We start from the raw sequence: 19,235 nt of genomic DNA, 5'->3' as shown, positions 1-19,235 counted from the left end.
GATCAAGATAAAAGATGGGTTTTATCCTAGAAAATAATCACAGGTAAAGAAGTAGGCCAAGGACTCACATAATATTGGCAGTGATTTGGACTATATCAATTTCTGAGTTTCAGCTTTTATTTAAGAAGTTTCTTCTTCACAACTTTATTAAATATAATGCAAATATGTAACTAACAGCTTTCTTTTTCTTTTAGGGATCAGCACTAATGAAGCAAAATAGTTTAGCATTATTCATAGTATAGACATAAAATAGCAAGAAACAGTGCAGAAACTGGAATGAAAGGGCAAAAGCACATATCAATCACATTTCTTATCAATCACATTTCTTAAACTCATGCAACAACACAAGCACTAAGGAAATACTACAAAGGTGGTATTAAAATTTGTGAGAGTCCCTCCTCTCCTTGCAGAACGACTGTTGATACTCTGTGGTTTTGCTTACAACAATGAACTGAGACCATACAGAACTCCCCAACAGAAAGCAGCACAGTGAGCGTTAGTAAGAGCCTAAGTACAAGTTGCTCACATAAAACCTCTGAGGTGCCTTAGAGTGAGTTTTGTCCCCTCTGCTCCAAGCCCATTACGAGTTATTTTACAAATAAGACAAAACAGAACTGGCAGCAGCAGCAGTGAGGTCTGCAACCTGCTGGTCATATATATGGAAGGAGAAAGCAATTTGCATCACTGGAATTAAGCTGATCAAGTAAACAAAATCCTCTCTAGACTACTACAGACCACTACTAAACTTTCCATAAAGTTCATTTTCCCTTTAGGGAAAAAACATTAGCCCTTTAGGCAGCAAAAGGGAGAGGAAAAGGGACCTTAATCTCCCAAAAAAAGAATTAGGAATATTCTGTCCCAGTAACAAAGGGTAAGTGCTTTCTTTTCTGTAAAATTATTTTATAAATGTTTGGAAATAAGCAGAACCAATTTTTAACAGAGAGAGATGCCAATGAGCCATGAGTTGGTATTTTTTATGAAACATCCTGACTGGCCAATTGAAGGCAACAGGCCAATCGTAACTTCAGGAAAGCAGTGCTTCCACGATTGTGCAGAAGAATGTTCCTTGGTTTCATAGTTAACGTTCCAGAAAGAAATGCTTAAATCTGTTCAAGGCAGTTGCTGACAACCTTAGCTGGCAGAATTTGACTCAGTCCTGTTCCTGAGGCTGCACTTCAGAAGACTTGGCAGGCACGTGGGTTGCCCTTTACCTGAAGTTCAAAACCTTGTTCTGCCTCCATGATGCCATCCAGACTCATGCTCTAAGAACACTGCAGCATGTCTGCTGCTTTTGCAGGCAACACACATTAGCAAATCTCACAACTATTCAGGAGTCCATTTAGCAGTGGCTCACATATCAGATGTAGCTAATGAGCCACTTGACCAAAAACTAGCTGCCATTAAAACCAAGGCTGCCATTAACAATGTGTCTATTAAAAGGTAGGACAAGAACTTTAGGTCTCTAAGAATGTTCAGTTTGTTAATGGTTGCTCTTGAATATCACCACCTTGTTAAGTATGTTTTGCATAGCTCCAGAAATCTGACTTCAGTATTTCAAAGGCTGGTTTTCACCCTGAAGTCATTAGAAAAAACCAAAGTCACATTTACACAGCATCAGAGAGTAACGTGCTGCATGGGTGAGCTATACAGTCTTCCAAGCATAACTTCAATATGTCAGATTCTCAGGTGTTCCTGAAGGGATGCACTTCATCATCAGTTCTTTCCACACACAGATGAAGTGACAGACCAATTACTCAAACCTCATCTGGCGCATTATTCCTTTGGAATGACCAAACTCAGCAGAGATGCAGAAACAGCTCCAGCAGCTCTTGAAAATGGGTATTAGTTAGCATTAACTCTTGCATATCCTGATAGTAGGTCATGTGGATCTGTTGAAGAATTTTGCCTTTCTTTTACATAATTATTTTGTTATTTTATCCAGCTTCCTTGTCACTAATTCTATGCGACTACTGAAGTCCACAAGCTTTTCTTTCATCTAGGAAAAAGGAGAAGAGTATTAAAATTAGCAAAAAAAGTCCTACCACTGGATCTTTGAATGACCTGCACCCCACTTAAAGTGGCTAAAGAGCAGCTCACTTTCAAGATGGGAAAATACAGAGGGGCTTGATCTCTATACTACATGTTTAGTACTGACAAAACCAGCATCCAGATCAGAAGGCTGCACTACAAATAGAGATGGATCAATGTGTGCCAGTATCAGCCATTCCAGGGGCATAATGGAAGATGGAGTTGCTGCAGTTTTCCTATGATGAACCTGATCTTTCCTAGTTAACTCAAGTTTTCACACAGCCAGAAACCTTCTTTGACAATGTGTGGACAAACTGTTTTATCATTAGCTTAGGAATACATGTGGACATTATGTCTCAAAAAGCAAAGGCCAGATGCTTGAGCTTGTTCTAGTCAACAAGCAAAGTTCTACAGTCACATAATTTGTGTTTGCAATGAAATGCTGTCATATTTTTACTTCAATCATGTATTATTACTAAATCATGTCTCGACTTCAGAAGTTTTACCTGGGTAAGATTTTTGTATCTTAACCTCACTTGACCTGTAAGAACACTCTGATCTTATAGAAACTGAAGAGGACAAAACTTAAGAATGTAAAAGGTCCATTACAAGAGAAACTAAAATCCAAACTCAAACCCAAAAAAAAAGTAATGAACAAATTATCACATAAATACTGGATATGCTGGCTGTCTCCTACACACAATAACTTTATTTGAGCTAAGACACAGGCAATTAACTAACATAGCAACTAGTCAGGTTACAGATAAGAACATCCAATCTGAACACCAAAACAGGAGGGAGGTCCTAGAGTTCTCTCTGAAACTACAAATACAACCATGCTGTTTTGAGCTTGCACAGACATAAAAATATAACTCTTTAAAAATCCCTTTCATATAAAAAAATTTTGTATTTTTAAATTCTTCAACAATGACAACACAAGCCGTAATAATTAGGCCAAGTCTGTACAAATGATTTTTTTGGGTTTTTTTCTTTGCAAGGTATAGAGATAAAAGGATAACAAACTTTTGCCAAAATTTAGCTATAACTGGCTATGTTCTGCAGTTTAGGGGTCTTAGAAAATGTTCCACGTCTTATGCATTGAGTCAGTTATTGTCATATAAGGCAGCATTTTCTCAATCTTAGGCACTTAAAATCCCCACATTTGTGTCAATGTTTTTGAATTAATATCCCAATTTATCAGCATTTAAAAAGTATTTTCCATTATTGTGGAAATCTTACTTTCTGTATGTTTTCGTTTAAGGTCACAGCTGGAAAATTCACCTTAGAAGCTTCTATAATAATTTGATTTTTTAAGAGGTAACTGGAAAACAAAAAGGGAAAGGGGAAAAAAACCACAGTTAAAAAACCTGTAGTTGCACTATTTAGACAGACGATTTAAGATGATTTTGAATCAGATACAAAGTTTTTGCCAAAAATAATAATTATGAAAATACTCAAAACATAACAACGGTTTTACTTTGGAATCAAAATCCTCTCATCACCAGCTATAAGTAATTTACAGCTTCTGTAGTCCTCAACCTATCATGGAATCACGTTGATACCTTACGTTAGCTAAATGAATCTGGAACTGAAGAGATTTCAGCATTGCACGCAACTAAATATGAAGTCTTACATTGCACAAGGACACTCAAGAGGTGCAAGGAAATCAAAGGGATTCACATCAACACAATTTAGACATCAGGAATATTAAAATCCCACACCAGTGTGCTCAGACAAAAGTCAAACCACTTTTGTTAGCTGTAGGCTAGTTGTACAGTAACTTACAACTACCTGTGAAGTCACTGACCACGGAATGCAGTGTACTCACCACATGATGCTGTCCTTGAAGAAACAGAACAAGTCTCGGAGATGTGCCAGGTCACTGCCAGAAGAATAAAGAATGAAGCCCACGGCCGAGCCACAAGACCGACAGAATAATAAATAATAAGCACTAAAAGGAGAAAGGGAAGTGTTCTTAAACAGAAGGTTTTGAAACCACAGATGCTGCATATTTGTCAGAGAGCATCAAATCTTCAGTTCCACTGGGGCAAAGTCCAAGGCATAATAACACCTCCTCCTCAGAAAAGTAATATGTACAAAGTGATATGACCATAAGAAATTGTTGTGAAAGAAATAATCTCTCTACTAAGTGAAGCTGCTGTTAAGGAAGAAAATGCACATCTTATTATCACAGAATGGTTTAGAGTATTCTACTCAAACATAATTTAAATAATAAAACAATGCATGCACCAGTTGAAAATTCTTTCTAATAAAATAGATCATTACCCCATGCAGAGAGAGGGGCAAGGAAAAAAGTCAAAAAAAGAGCAAGTCCTATATTGAAAAAGTTCCCAGTCCTGACAGTTTGTAAAACAGCTTTTAAAAATCATTTAAACAAGCTACTGGTTCTGTAAGCCCCTAGATGACATTTTACATTCTTCCCGTTTGATTGAGTTACCAAACCTTGCAAACGGTACGCTCCTGAATCGGGCAGCACAAGTTTTTTATTTTCAGTATTAAGAAAAACCAATCAACCAATAGCCACCCCTCCCCCCAAAACCAAACCAACCAAAAACCCACCAAACCAAACAAAACCCAGAGACGTTTTAAGCAAGAGACCTTTTAGGGAAGAGAAGAAAGAGACCTTTTAGGGAAGAGAAGAAAGGGACCTACAAGTTAAGCCATCTTCTACTGCATTGTCGAATGTTCCTCTCCACCTACAGAGGCTATAGCAGCAAAACTCCTGATTTCAAGTGAAAACTGCATCCCTACAAAAGGTTTCTCCATCCGAAGTGTGAAACAGGCACAGAAGTCACTTGGGAGTTTGCCTCAGAACCCCCGTGCACAAGCCGGAGGAGCTCCCGGCCTTGCCAGAGCCCGGCTTTGCCCGCACGATTTACCGCGGCGGCCACTCACGGCAGGCCCGATGCCGGAACTACGGGAGCTACGCACCATCCCAGGAGGGCTCCCTCGAGGCCGACCAACAGCGAGTCTTCCCAGGTCACATCGCTGGTGACTTCTGAGGAGAAAGAGAGAGACGCGCTGCAACCGAGAGCCCCCGGACCCTCCCCCGCCCGGCCGCCGCTGCCCGCCCCGAGGTCCGCGCGGAGCAGCGGCGCGTCCTCAGCACCCGTCGGCCCGAGGAGGCACTGACTGAAGCAAATGAGGACGCTAAGCCCCGGCGGCTCCTGCCCGCACAGCTGCAGCGAGTCCCCCAGCACTGTCCAGCAGCCACGGCAGTGGAACACGGCGCACTCCTCCGGCAGCGGACCCTGCCGCCGCGGAGGTGACGCCGGCACCGCGGCCGGCGGCACGGAAGACGACGGCGGCGGCGACGGCGGCGGAGGCGCCGACAGGGAGACCCAGGCGGTAGAGGCGGGGACAGCCGCCCGCTCCAGCACAATGGTCCCGACGGGCTGCGGGTCCTGGAACAGCTGTCGCAGCCGCCGCCGCACCGCCATCTCCAGCCGCCAAGCGTTCGGGCGCGGGGCCCGCCCCCCGAGCACCGTGATTGGAGCGTGGTTCGCGCCTCTGCATCGCCATTGGTCAGCAGGAGCGTCAATCCTCGTCGCCCGCGGCTATTGGGCAGCGGGCCGCACCGCGCGCGCCTTTCTCTGCCGGGAACGCTTCATCGCGCTTGAAAATAAGCACGCGCGGCGGGCCGCGCCGCCATTGGCGGCTCCCGCGCTCCGCCCCTTTAGGCCACGCCCCTTCTCTGGCCCAGCCAATGGGCTGGCGCAGCGGGCCAGTTCGAACGGCGGGGGCGGTGCGAGCGGTGTCAGTTGGCGCGCGGCGGGCAGGGCCGGTCGGTCGGAGCTGCTGTCATGGCGCTCGCTTCGCTGCAGCCCCTGGAGGCGCTGAAATACGCCGAGCTCCAGCGCCTCGCCAAGGCTGCTGGGCTGAGGGCCAACCTGCGGGTGAGGCGGGGGCGGCTGCGAGGGAGCGCTGCCTACGAAGCTCCGGGTTCTGGGCTGCCCACGTGCCCGGTAGCGAGAACGCGTCCCCAGCCTCGCAGGGCGCACCCTCCCGGGTCTGGAGCGGCGCTGGCAGCGGCATCGCCCGCGCGGTGCGGCGGTGGCTCCGCGCCGCAGCGCCCCAGGGGCTGTGCTGCCATCCGGGATGCGGGCAAGCTCTCAGGGAGGGGGAGAGGGGGGCGCCGGTGTCCCCCGAGCATCGAGAAGGGGAGGCCGCCCCCTCCTCTGCGGGCACGGCTGTTCCCCACGCCGGTGTCCCCGCGCTGTTCGCCCCCAGTGCGGATAGTTGTGTTTGTTGGTTTGGCTTGGTTTGTTTTGGACTTTTTCCTTACGACTCGGAGTGGGAGGAGCAGTGACAAGAGAGTACCTTAAGGGAGGAGAGGGCGCGTTTGGCGGTCGCGGTTAAAGGCGAGAAGTTTAAGGATGTCCCAGAGTCCTGCCTGGAGCTGCAGGTGCATGTGAAGCACGGCCGGGCTCGTCCTGGCAGCAATGGCTCATAAAGCCTTAAAAGAAGGATCCACGGCCTGGGTGGACAAGGCAGCTCCCTGTCCTCACAGGACTAAGGGTTTTTCTGGGAATGTTAGTTTTGGGGTACTTTGATTGTTTTTGTGTGGACCTTTCCACTTAGGTGTTTAAGAGTCTTTCATAGCCTGACTTATCAATGGTGTGTTTTCAATGTTATTTTTTTACTATGACTGCTGGATGTATGCGAGGGATGAAAAGAATGCTTTTGCATGTAGCACGGGCAAGACAGAAGCATTTGCAGAAATTTGATACAATTTTAATTCAATTTCAGCTGCGCTGGGGAGCTTAAAATAGTTTGTCTCCTTCCTTGAGCAATTAACCTCCTGGAAAATAGAGCAGGAGAAACCTAGTCTAGGAAACTTGCCTTTGTGCCTCCGTGGAGAATATCTACATGTTTATCTGTGGCCTTAGGCACTTTCTCTGATTGACTGACTGGAACGAGTCCTAGGTATGCCTTATTCTGTTGGATTCAGGAAATGTTCTGCTGGTTTGTTGGATCACTTTATAGGATGCAGGTTGGGCTTATGCAGCTCTTCAGTGACTCAATGGACTGTTTGGATCACGTGTTGTTTTGATTTCTCTTCAGGCAGACAAATTATTGGAGTCATTGAAGCAACACTTTGAAAGGACAAAAGAAGAAAGTGAAAATATGGTAACATTATAAATCAGCTGTCGCTTTTAAGAAATGTAAACCTTAATTTGTAGCCCATAGAATAGGGCATATGCTGAAGGGTGATTTTGACCACAGTGGGGACTGTAATAGAAATACCTTTTTCTTCTTAGTGCCCTTAGTTTAAAGTACTTACATACTGGTAGAAATAGATATGCTAATGTTAGTTTTGAAGCGGCCTCTATGACTTAAATCAGATTTCCTTTCAGCTGCCAAAATTAACAATATTTTTCAGCATCAGTACAAACCTATTCTCTGTGAACAATAACATTTAATTTCCACTGAACAAACCTTAATTCTTGCTTGTTTGGCTCCAGACACTATTCAGTACCAAATATAAAAATATTTTATTCATTTTGCATGCCTAAATGAAGGGGACTAGGTACTAATTGGAAAGCATTTTGCATCTACTACAATTTACTTTCACTTATAATGAAAGTAATACAGTTGTGCTACTTCCTTTATTTGTCTCTTAGTGTATTGGTTTCTTAACTTTTTTTAAAGTTTTCTGTAAGCTGAATTATTCTGTTGAGTGTGGCTATTTTTCTGATTAAAGTAATTTGGTATCTGCTTTTTCTAAAATACATCTGCCTTTAAGTGCATCCCTTAATCTTCTTTAAAGGTCTGAGGGACTGGTGTAAACCTTGTCAGCTTTTTAAAAAAATTCACGAGCAGGAAAGGAGCGCTGTTTTTACTGGTGAAGAGTATTCCACAAATGTACAAATTTGGGAGGGTCATGGCATCATGCAAGTTAGATTTCAAATAAAAATATTAGGCTTTTATAATCTTATTAAAATGAAATATGATAAACCAATCATTTGAATTGTATTTAAAGTCTCCAAACAATGAGCTTTGATGCTTAGGGGAATATAGATAGTCCCTTGATTACTATCCTGCTACATGGCATCCTCTGTGTAAAATACTTCTTTAAATAATAAATTTGAAACTGTCCCTGGAGTATTTAATTCGTATTTGTATCGGATATCTTCCAGTTATAGTATTTTTCTGCTACAGGGTCCTGTAAAGAGTGCATCTGCTTCCATTAAGTCGGACAAACTGAGCAATCAGGAGGAAATTATGTCTGATTCAGTGTGTTTTATCACAAAAAGATGTGGTAAGGACAGAAAAAAGAGGAACTCTCATGAGGAAACTAATAGCAGTGAAGAAAACCCGGTGCTTTCTGATGAGAAACAGGTGATTTGCATTGCATGCTTTTGTGTGCTGTCCTCCCTTCCTCTGAGCATAATTTAAACACACTTGATTTCTTTTCAATCACCATTTATAGATGGTATGTGTTTAGATATGTGTGTTTGTGTGTATATAGACACTACAAAAATTGATACGCAAGCATTCTGGTACTGGTCTTTTGTATTTTGTAGCACTGACTTTTGTCTATTTATGTGCTGTCCCATAATAAACAGACATTACTTGGTAGTCATTGCTTCAAGAAAATAAATTCCTCTAAGAAATATACAATTCCAAACACTTTATCCGAGTGTAAGACTGCTTTCACTAGTTCATTGTAATATTCTGAATATTAGGCTACTTTCAGAATTTATCTAAAATAAGGCTGTTCTCTCTTTTTTGATACAGAAAAAAATATTGGAAGTTGCACAATTGCCTAAACATCATAACTTTTTTATTGTGAGGGTTGTGTGACTTAGGGACAGAAAGTTACAAGGCGAGATGGAGGTTGAATTTTGAGTTACAAGGAGTAGGTAAATTAAGAACTGTCTAAAAGACTTTAACTGAGGTAGAGGAGGGAAATGACAAAATGAGGAGTGTTATCTTTTAGTGTTAGAGAATTGTACAGTATGCAAAAATAAAACAGTAAAAAGTAACATATCCAGTGAATTTACTCTTACTTGCAAATAATTAACTTTAATCCATAAAGGCAATGCTATACTAAAATGTGAGAGCTATGCAGGTCAAAGCTTTCTAATATATCTAAGTTTGTGAAGTAACAGGGTAAGTACTTCACAGGTTAATTCAGTTTGGACTTCAGAAAATCTCTTGCTCAGTCTCCCAGTCAAAGCAGTCTCAGCCATGAGGTTAGAGCCCAGTGCTTTAGGCTTTGTCCAATCTGATGCTGAAAACCCTTGAGGATGAAGGCTGTGCACCTCTCTGGGCAATCTGTTCCACTGACTCTCTGTTCTCAGAACAACAGCCTTTCTTTATATCCAGCTGGAACAAACTGGTTGAACAAAGTATGTTTAAATTGCAGATGCATTCTGAAATGAAAGAAAATGAAGTGCCTCAGGGTGAGCACAAAAAGGGACAAAAGGTATTACAAAACAAAATCCAAATAACTGAAGAGAGAGCTATTGAGAATCCAGGAATGGATGTTGGACAGAAGAAACAAGCAGAGAAGACTTCTACTAAAGGCAGGGGAGAACAACGTAAGTAGAAAATTGGATAAAAGTAACTTTAATTTGTGCTACTTAGAATAGTCAAAAGATAATTGTATTGTGGCACATCTGTTGATCAGAACCTTGTTTTGGGGATACCAGAAGAAAATTGGTCTGGTTTGAGTTTGTGTAACTTGTTTAACATTGTAACACAAATCCACAAATTCTGCAGTGTTGGAATTTTGCTGACTTTGACTTCAGAATTCTTGTTTTTAGTGAAGGAGTTCGCAGAGATCTGAGTGTATTTGAGTTTTACGCTTCCAAAAGGATCAGTGCCATTTGGAATATCCTTGAGGTGTTGTTTGGCCTCTAAGAGGTGGCAAGAAAGGGAGGAATTGCTTCCTCATGGTTCATTTATCTTTTTCTACAGGTGAACACTTTTATATTTTGCTTTCCAGGAGTAAAATTAGCAGAAAACATACGATCTTTTATCATTTGTTTGAACTACTTAAGAGTATTTGAAAGTATTCTACTGGATCACTTTTTCATCTGGTGGTGTTTTTAGACCTTCAAACGCAATGCCACTGAAAACATGAATTAATTTATCCCCCTTTGTGTATGCATGAAGAAATGAATTTGTCTACCTAATCTGATAATTTCTTGATATTGAGGGGTCTGTCAATTAAGATACACTTCTGCATTTGCTCTGTTAGGCTCAGTGTATGTAGTCTATTTTGGATAGAGTTTTTTATGGATATTCTAGTTGTTCCATAGAATTTACAAGGACAATCTTATGGGAGACAACCAATAATTTTGAACTCAAAAATGTGGGTTTTTCTATGAAGGTTGTTTTTAAAAACAAAAGCAATAGGTTATGTGGGGGATGCTTGGGGGCATCACTCATCCTGACATTTGGTACAGTGCTCATCTCCTGCTATAGCTGTAACAAGTGTCTGCATTTAATATCAACAAATTGATTTTTTTAACTGCATGCCATTATTTTTTTCCAGTAAGGATTTCTTTCAATATACTGAGGTCATCTAAGTTTACTTTTGAGGGTATGTGAATAACCAGAAATACAAGTGTTTGCTGTTGATATGCAAATGCTGAACTTGATGTAAAGTTTAAAGTTGCTACCTGATTTTTTTCTTAATAAAAGTAATCATTAAAGTGTGAGCATGAGCTTATTACTATACCTGAGAACAGAGATGACAAAAATAACTTGGACTCTGTATGCATATAAGGCAGTAGCAGAAAAGTTGGTCAAAAGGTATTTCTTCTTTAGTGTCAACATTAAATTCACAGGCCTTGATCTGTGTTTTTTAAAAGTTTTGTTTGCCACAAGCACAGTTCTCTTGTAAACCTTCCCTGAAAAATATTTTGCTATCATAAGGTACTAATCTAATACGACTTTTGGATTCATGCTGGGCTTGTGGTTTGTCAAGATCTATTATTACTGACAAATCAATTAAAACACTTTTGAGAGTCTTAGAACATACCTGTTCCAGCTGGTTTTATTTCTCAAAACCTAAACCCACTTTGAAGAGATGAAGTGTGATTTGAAACAAACATTGGAACATTATTTAAAACTGCTGTGATTACTTTAAATCATCCAGGAGTTGTAATGATTTTGTCTAATCTCACTGTGTCAGGTAATGCTCATCCTGCAGGAGGGAAGATCCCTTTACATGTAGGCCGTGCATCTAGGTCTGCAAGAGCAGCAGTGACAGCAACCACACCAAGTAAGATAACCTGCCATCTTTAGAAAGAGATGTGTTTTTTCAGTGTAAAGGGAGACTTGGCTTAGTTTTTTACAACTCAGATTTCTGTTCCTGCTCAAATAAAAGAATATGCTCTCTTTAAAAAGCAAACAAAAAAAAATTCCCAAATGTTATATTTCAAGGTACATATTCCAGCTCGTAAATTCATAGTAGTAAATGACTGGCATGTATGTTAAAAAACTGGTTTATTGAGCATTTTGGTGACTTCTCCATACAATACTTGTATTAATGATTTTCAAAGAACAGGAACACATACATGCTATTATTCCTGCTTGTTTAGTTTTCACTTTATAAATACTATGGTTGTGCTGTAGTACTCTACATTAGCTCATGGTCATCACTTCTACATTTGAGATGATTTAACACATTTTAAGAAGTATTTGTTTTCTTTAACTGCAGAATTTGAGGTTGGGTTAGATGATCTTTAAAGGCCCCTTCCAACCCAGACCATGATTCTATAATCCTCTAGATTACCAGGTAACAGGCCATGTAGCTGGTGAAATAGATTCTTTTGGTCCTGTTTGGTCAGCTGTGTCTACAGCCTTTAATTAGAGGGATGCATTGACTTATTTGAGGTATTGAAAATAGGTGTCACAAAATTCTCCTATTATATACTAAACCCCCTTAGAACCATATTATATCTGTGAACGTTCTTATTTTTGGAACTTCTTAGACTTTAAAAAGTTGCACGAGGCTCAGTTCAAGAAAATGGAATCTATTGCTGACTACATTGAGAGGAAAAAAAAACTGAATGAAAGTTGCAGCGCAGTCAAGGTAAGAGATAACACAGGAAGATACCCATTGTTGGCATATTCATTTATTTCCAGGGCCTTTCTGTAAAAGTCCTACCAGGTCTCTTTAGATCAGTAGGTAGTTGGTCATGTGAACATGCAGTGGGATATTATAACCAATATATATAGTTATTTGTATATAACAGTACAAGGTTTTACATGTTAACAGTGTACAGCTGTAGAAACCAACAACTAACTTGTTTTTGAGTAAAAATAGTCACAATTACTTTTGTTTATAACTGTTTGAATTGCTGCAAAATTTAACCAAGGGGATATGTTATTTTTCAAAGAGCAGGAATTAAATATTTTCTCTTTTGTGCCTGAACTATCATCCCATGGTTGCATATGATTCTCCTTAAAAATACATTCAATATGTGTTGTTCTCAGTTCTTGTATTTCACCCTCACATGGGTGAAAGCTACTAACAGGGCCTCTCACAAAGTGCAGTAGAGCCTAAAAAAGTGACAGTAATGTATCAATGAATGTGTGAATGAATATGGCAATGGCCATAGAGTTGTTCAGGCTGGTTACTCTAGCACTGCCAGGTCCGTATCAAACAGTAACAATGAATGGAACTCCTGAACACTACATTTATTTTTTTAATGGCATATATTGTATCAATGTGTACTTCAGACAAATTACTATTGGCAGGTGCTGACCAGAAAATCAAATCCCTTAAGAGCATCAGAAAAAGACACTCCATATTCTAAGGTATGTGTTGTCAGGTCAATTTAATAATAAAAATACTTACATTTAAAGTATGCTTCTGATAGACTGTGTTTTCCCTTCCTCTTGGCTGCTTTGTAGATAAATTTTCAGCAGAGTCTGGTAACTCAGAATTTGCTTTTCCTTAGAAACAAGCCAGTGGCAAAAGATTTTTATTCAGCCCAAATCCAGAAAGAGGCAGATTCTCCACCTCCAGCACTCCTAGTAACCTCCGGCGCTCACCACGCAATTCTCTGAACGCTGCTAATCGGAGCATTTTAGCCCAGAAATCTTCATTTCATCCTTCTGTACTTTCAACATCCAAAATGAATGTCAGGTAAAAAGAACAAACGAAAGCTACCAGCAAGCCATTTGATGTGATACACATGAAATAATCAACACTGACTGTGATTAGTCCAAACATTAACTATGCAAGACTAATTCTGATTACTGACTTTCAGCCTGGCTTTGTGGGTGATTTAAGCCTCACTGTGCTGTTACTGTCCTCATTCTTCATCTTTATGTCTCTTAGAAGAATCTCAAATCCTGGCTTTCATTTTTCTAAAGCCAAAAGATGCAAAATCAAGCAAATTACTTTTCTTCTATTACTGTGTTAGGTTTTCTATTTTGCCAGGCAGCCTAATAGTTTCTGTTTATCCAAATTAATTTTTCTGTAAATTTTAAAAATCAGAACTCTCTTCAGTATTCCAGGTGAGTCTTGCAATGGTTTTTAGGTGCTTTCTTCCTTTTGTCCTTTACATCCCCTCCCCTTCAGTGTCACAGGAGGGGTCCTCTTGTGATTGACTACTATAAACAGACCATTTCTACCAGGTGGGAACTGACACCAGAAGTCATGAGGAATTGCTAAATGGATGAACTCTTAGTCAATGCTATTATACCTCATCTCATTTCCTTTTAGAACATCATGTGTATGTCATCACTCCTCCACAGTAATCTAATTCTCTGTTAGTGTTAATACTTCATGAACTTCTGTTATCAGTATGTTTTATTTGGTTCTTAATAATTTTCCTAAAGTCTTGATCAAGAAATGTTTTAAAAGAAGGAGTTGAAAGGACAGTCCTTACAGTATCCTAGTGATAAATGTTCTTTTCACTTGGATTTCTAACGAAAGCCGTTATTTCTACTATTTCTTTGTTGATTTCTAACTATTATACTAATTTTGATTTCAATCACTTTCCTAAACCTTCCACAGTGACTGAAGTTCTGATTAGATAGTCTCCTTTTGCTAACAGTACACAGTTGTTCACAGGCCTTAGTTGTGTTACTTTCTGTGATGACCTTCACTTTTCCACTTCTGCATGCCAAGATCATGGCTGCTGGGGTTTTTTTTTGTCCCTGACTAAAGTGTATGTGGGATTGTTGTTTTTAAGTCAGATAATGCAACTTCTCATATTGGTGTCTGATAGTATATAACTATGTGACTTTGGAATGCAGGTCTTCTGCTGTTCAAAGGTCAAAGTCAAGCTTACAAACTTAATGGCTTTATTTTTACTTTAAATGGGTTTTTTTATTTCAATAGATAACAAATGTAAAAAATACACTGCCTCTAGTGTCCTCTTGGATGAGCTTGGAAGTCTTCACTGTAGCCCTAACTGATTCCTAGCAATGTGTGAACAAAAATGTTACTTTCAGAATTTGCTTCTGAAATTCCATTTATCTGACCTTGCAAGCTGTACTTCATCATAAACTTGCTTGCCCACAAAAACAGCTTTCTTCAACATTTACTCCTTGTCTTTCTAAATCTTGCAAGCTCATGGCTTATTCTCATATGTTTTTTGTAAGATTTTGTATGCATGTACACATACATGAGTAATCGTAAGTGTTCATTAAAAATGTATACATACACATTTGGAATACATGCGGAATGTGTGTCTTGGTATGCAGGTAACTTGTGTGTTTCAAAATTGTCAGCTTCTTCCTCTTTGTAGGTCTTTGAGGTCTAGCATTCTGTTAGTTGTCTTTCAGTTTTTCTTAATTTGAATTTTAAAACTAATGAAATACAAAATGCTTTACTGCAGAATCCAGGTCTAAAGTAAATCGTATCTGTTGGTGAATACATCTACTAGCTTATTGCACCCAAGTATATTTGCTTTTCAAAATAACAAGAAAGTCAGTTCTTTGTAGTTTCTAATAGTACTTAACTGCTATTGACACTGGCTGGAAACATAGTGTTATACCAGCAAAGTATTTTAGTACAGTTTTTGTATGAGATGTGAACATCTTTCACACAGTGAATCTTTCTACCTGTAATAAATAAATTAATAATAAATAATACAGAAGGCAGAACCTTTTATATTCTGGCACAATGCTTACATTCCTTGTAGGTGACTAAACTTCTCTGCACATTTCTAAAACCTTTCAGGTTCTCAGAAGCCACAAAAGATAATGAGCACAAACGCTCTCTTACCAAGACTCCATCTAGAATGTCTCCATACATGGAGGAGATCTGCACACCTGACACTCAAAAGAGCTGCAAACTAATAAGTCAGAAGAACAGTAAGGGAAATGCAAGAAATAATGATCTGACTGCATCAAAGGGTAAGGTGGATGGTGAATATTTGGCTCTTTCAGATCAAGACTTTTATCTTACTGAATTACTATACAAGTTTTTAACTACTGAATGCCATGTAGACCCAGATTTTAATTTAATTCGCTAAGTTATGACTGGTTCTTCAGAAACTGCAGTGGTTTCTTTGTTTCCTTTGTTTTCCAGTGGTTTGACTAAAATGTTTAGGTGCCACAACTTAAACATATGGTACCTAGCTACCTACAGAAAAGAGGATAGAAAGTCTTCTAGACCTTTAGGGACTACATAGCAAAAGATTCATATAGCAGATACAGGGATACCCCATCTGCACAGCAAGGAATTCCTGACACCTCAGAGGTCTCGTTCTCTTTGTGGGGTTAGCATGCATCGGGCTTCTAGCTGTGCTTTAGCAGGTTGTCACCTGTTATCAGCCTCAGCACCCTGATAACTCAGGAACTAAAATTAAGCAAAATCAGAAGTGTTCTGATTACTAACAATCTCTGCAGCAGCACAGCTCTGCTGTCCAGCCATTGACACCCTTAGCATCACAGGGATATTTGCACAGGTCAAGAACCCAGAGCTTCCTGGTTTGCTGTATAATAATACTGATGTTTTCAAGGGGCAGCCAAAGTTCCACACTGATCTGAAGCTGACCTGTTCCAAAAGAATTCTTCTTTAACATGAAAAACCACTTGGTTCCAAATAGGCATAGAAGAAACGCAATTTGCCTTGAAGGACTAGAAAAACACATGGACCTGTATGTGCTCTTCCACAGTATAATCATAGCTAAAGGGCCAGTACTCTACAACTCTTGTCCCTCCCTATTTCAAGTGAGAGTTGCATTGTTTGTGCAATTCTATCTTTAGAAGTAGCAGCAGGGGCATTTAATGGCTCTTTGGTCTTGATAGTCGTAGTGCGGTCTTTCTGTGCACATTGATGCTCTTGCTACTCTAATTACGGTGTCTTGGTGCCTTTTGTAGTTCTTACCCCCTTCAAGTTTGGAGCTCAACCCACAGAACCCACAAGTGGAAAGAAGACATTTGATCTCAAAGCAAGTCTCTCCCGGCCACTTCGGTATCAGCCACACAAAGGTACTGCGACCCTGTGCCGTCTGTGTTGGTCACACCCCTTACGCTCAGCTGCTCCTACGGGGTGCTTTGATACACACAGTGAGAGCAAAGTTTACCGTCTCTTTTCCTGTCCCTTTTCCTTTCTCTCTGGGTTCCTACATAGTCTGATGTTAAATTTCTTCATAGTATATGCTTCAAGAGCCTCCCTACTGAAGATTAAGATTTTATGACTGAAAGCCCATAAAACAAGAATAAATACCCTTGTATTCCACTGAATAGATGCATGTACAGGAAATACAAAATATTCCTTACACAATGAGGTGGGTTTTTTAATCTCATGTGAGAAGCTGAACTTTGCATGGTGAGTGTTACTTCTAAGTACAGTCACCTGTTTTGACTTACAGAAGAACTACTTGTAGGGAATGGGCTGGTGAAACTGATAATACAGCTTAAAGAGGCATTTAATCTTCAAAACAGCCACTAAGAAACAGGCTAGCTAGCATAAATTCATGGTAAGAACTTAAGCATACAATTAGTTACTAAGCTATTAAACTAGTCTCTCTTTTTTGCTTCTAAATTGTAGGACGACTAAAACCGTGGGGAGAATTTAAAGAAAATGCTGTTCTCAGTAGGTCTGGTGGTATCTGTTCACATAGGAAAGATTACAAACAGCCACATCTTCAGACAAGGTTAGTACACCACTTGTCTTTTTATAGATAGTGTTACTTAAAATAATATGATGATTCATTCTTCTTAGGATTTAAATGTAGTTTAGGAAAGAATACTTTTGTATTAAAGCCATTTTTCCTTCCAATGGCTGTTCAATTTCAGGAAGGCCAACAAAAGGCTGCTCTGAATTTAAGACTTTTTTTCCATGAACAGTATCAGTTCCAGAGTTTGGAGATTTACCTTCACCTTGGAAGAAGCTGTCAATATTGACATGCTTGGCATGACCTCAAATGTTAGACCTGCTTGTCTCAGCAGAAGTATTTGCCTGAATGTTTGGGTTCAGTCCATAATGGTACTCTTATCTCTGCTATGGCAAAGGCACCACACTGATTAAACTTGTGTTAGGCTGTGGTCAGCTTCAGGTTCCTTTGGTTGCTAGTGTCTCTACCTTTAATAAAACTTGATCTCTTTTTTTTTTTTTCCCTCCAGGGAAGAAAGGCGTGAGACGCTTGAGCAAGACAGAAAAAAGAAAAAGGCCCATGCTCTTGGAAAACGTAGAGGCCTATCTGGGTGTTAGGACTAACAAGAAGTATCTAAGACATCACTGTAAATACTGTTCCTCTCATGTAAAGGCTTGTGCTCTATGTATGGTTCAGGTTGCTTTTAGCTAGTGGAATCCAAAAAGCAATTAATGAGACCTTGTAATGTGCCCTGAGCATAATGTTTTTGTGATCAACTTCTCCACTGCAATGAGAGTTCTAAACTTTCAGGGGCTTAAAACTCTCTTGTTGCTTCATAATGCTTTCATTAAACTAATTTACTTGACTAAAAGATGTTAAAGAAGAAAATATAAGTGGAAAAAAGATGCTCAAGAAGCCTCCTTGCAGCTTAGGATAGACTTGTGCATCAGAATGCACTTGTGTGCTAGAATACAGGCTTTAGATAGCAGCAGCTTCAAAATATTCCACAGTGTTCAAAATGACAAGATTTGGAAGCACCTCTTGCCCTGTTCTCCAGATCAATCCTTAAATTCTCTAAGTTACAGCAATTACTCAGCATTTCTAATTGAATGCCTGTGAAATAGTAGGGAATTTCAAAGAGAAGAAAAAACATGCAAGCTCTCTGGCAAACTACTGCAAACTACTTTTTTGAAAAAGTCACAACTGAATTTACAAATTAACAACTGAATGCTTTGAAGAGTTAAGGTTTTGTTCCTTTCTATGGTAAACAGCAGATGTTAAAATTTTCTTGGTTTTCACCTCTAAGATGCTTAAAAGAGGTTATAATTGTGTTGAGGTACACTCAATACCTCGGTTTTAAAAGAAGCTGTTATTTTTACATTAAAAAAAATACATAGAAAGGTTGTCTGGATTTTTTAGGGATAGAAGTAGAAAGGTAATTTAGCAGTTGTAATCTCAGCTGTTGAGCAAATAAACATTTCACTGAATTTAGTGTCCCATCAAATATATGTTGCAATGTCAAGAAAAAGCAAATTTTTGAATAAATTTAATGGGGAAAATATTTTGAATATGTCCTGTTTATCACTGGCTTTATCACTTAGTGTACTAACTACAACTGCTTCCTTACTCTGGCACTCTTTTTGTTCACACTTGTATTTACTGCTGTGTTTTCCTGTGCCAAGTTTTCCTCACCAACTCACCTGCCTCCCACTCCATGAAAGATGTTTGCTCTGGTATCTTCCTGGTATCATCCTTCTTCTACAATTAAGCAGCTGAATTCAGTGCAAAAGGAAAATGATAGTACAAGATCCTGTTTCAGCTTGCTTCATTGTGGTCTCTTCCATATAAAATACAGGTACATTTAATATTTCTAAAGTATACTTAAACAAGGTAACTGTGGAGGACGTCAGTGCTTTGATTACTTAAATTTGACAGCTGAAACACACACTTTACAAAGCCAGTGCTGAGTGGTTGTCTTGAATTACTGAAAACTGGATTTCTCTGAAAAAGGGAGGTATTAAGGTTCTGTGCCACCAGTTGAGGCTGTGAATTCTTACAACACAGCTGAATTAAGCTAACTGCACACACCAGAAGTGCAAACTGCTATGCCCTGTAATGGTGCTAAGTAAGCCAAGCTCTGCCTCCTCAGGGAGCAGAGAGAGCTGC

At 39.8% G+C, this 19,235-nt stretch overlaps 2 protein-coding genes across 2 annotated transcripts; one reads left to right on the top strand and one right to left on the bottom strand.

The window, feature by feature from the left end:
- Nucleotides 1-2: 2 nt before the first annotated feature.
- OIP5 (Opa interacting protein 5) lies at nucleotides 3-5,497 on the bottom strand. The gene is made up of 5 exons (XM_053979347.1): nucleotides 5,183-5,497; nucleotides 4,981-5,047; nucleotides 3,857-3,979; nucleotides 3,268-3,349; nucleotides 3-1,996 (listed from the first exon to the last, which is right to left on the bottom strand). The coding sequence occupies exons 1-5, from the start codon at nucleotides 5,487-5,489 to the stop codon at nucleotides 1,922-1,924; spliced, it is 654 nt and encodes a 217-aa protein (XP_053835322.1). The 5' UTR covers nucleotides 5,490-5,497; the 3' UTR covers nucleotides 3-1,921.
- A 323-nt stretch (nucleotides 5,498-5,820) lies between these two features.
- Nucleotides 5,821-18,637, top strand: NUSAP1 (nucleolar and spindle associated protein 1). The gene is made up of 12 exons (XM_053979335.1): nucleotides 5,821-5,945; nucleotides 7,114-7,179; nucleotides 8,212-8,391; nucleotides 9,422-9,596; nucleotides 11,198-11,287; nucleotides 12,000-12,100; nucleotides 12,769-12,828; nucleotides 12,972-13,159; nucleotides 15,206-15,381; nucleotides 16,351-16,461; nucleotides 17,024-17,129; nucleotides 17,599-18,637. Exons 1-12 carry the CDS (start codon nucleotides 5,853-5,855, stop codon nucleotides 17,684-17,686), a joined length of 1,434 nt encoding a protein of 477 aa, XP_053835310.1. The 5' UTR covers nucleotides 5,821-5,852; the 3' UTR covers nucleotides 17,687-18,637.
- The last annotated feature ends 598 nt before the right edge of the window (nucleotides 18,638-19,235 follow it).

The sequence above is a fragment of the Vidua macroura genome, chromosome 6 (genome assembly GCF_024509145.1).
Source record: "Vidua macroura isolate BioBank_ID:100142 chromosome 6, ASM2450914v1, whole genome shotgun sequence".
Lineage (NCBI taxonomy): Eukaryota > Metazoa > Chordata > Aves > Passeriformes > Viduidae > Vidua > Vidua macroura.
The sequence above is the reverse complement of the archived record's forward strand: the minus strand, read 5'-3'. Positions and strand labels throughout refer to the sequence as shown.

What these genes read in the sequence shown, in the direction of transcription:
- OIP5 (XM_053979347.1), bottom strand. Translation starts at nt 5,489, where the DNA reads ATGGCGGTGCGGCGGCGGCTGCGACAGCTGTTCCAGGACCCGCAGCCC. An exon ending in TAGCGTCCTCATTTGCTTCA is followed by an intron (nt 5,048 to 5,182) that starts GTCAGTGCCTCC and finishes CTTTCTCCTCAG; the next exon opens with AAGTCACCAGCGATGTGACC. An exon ending in GAGGGAGCCCTCCTGGGATG is followed by an intron (nt 3,980 to 4,980) that starts GTGCGTAGCTCC and finishes TTCTCCTTTTAG; the next exon opens with TGCTTATTATTTATTATTCT.
- NUSAP1 (XM_053979335.1), top strand. Translation starts at nt 5,853, where the DNA reads ATGGCGCTCGCTTCGCTGCAGCCCCTGGAGGCGCTGAAATACGCCGAG. An exon ending in AAGAAGAAAGTGAAAATATG is followed by an intron (nt 7,180 to 8,211) that starts GTAACATTATAA and finishes TTTCTGCTACAG; the next exon opens with GGTCCTGTAAAGAGTGCATC. An exon ending in TAAAGGCAGGGGAGAACAAC is followed by an intron (nt 9,597 to 11,197) that starts GTAAGTAGAAAA and finishes TCACTGTGTCAG; the next exon opens with GTAATGCTCATCCTGCAGGA.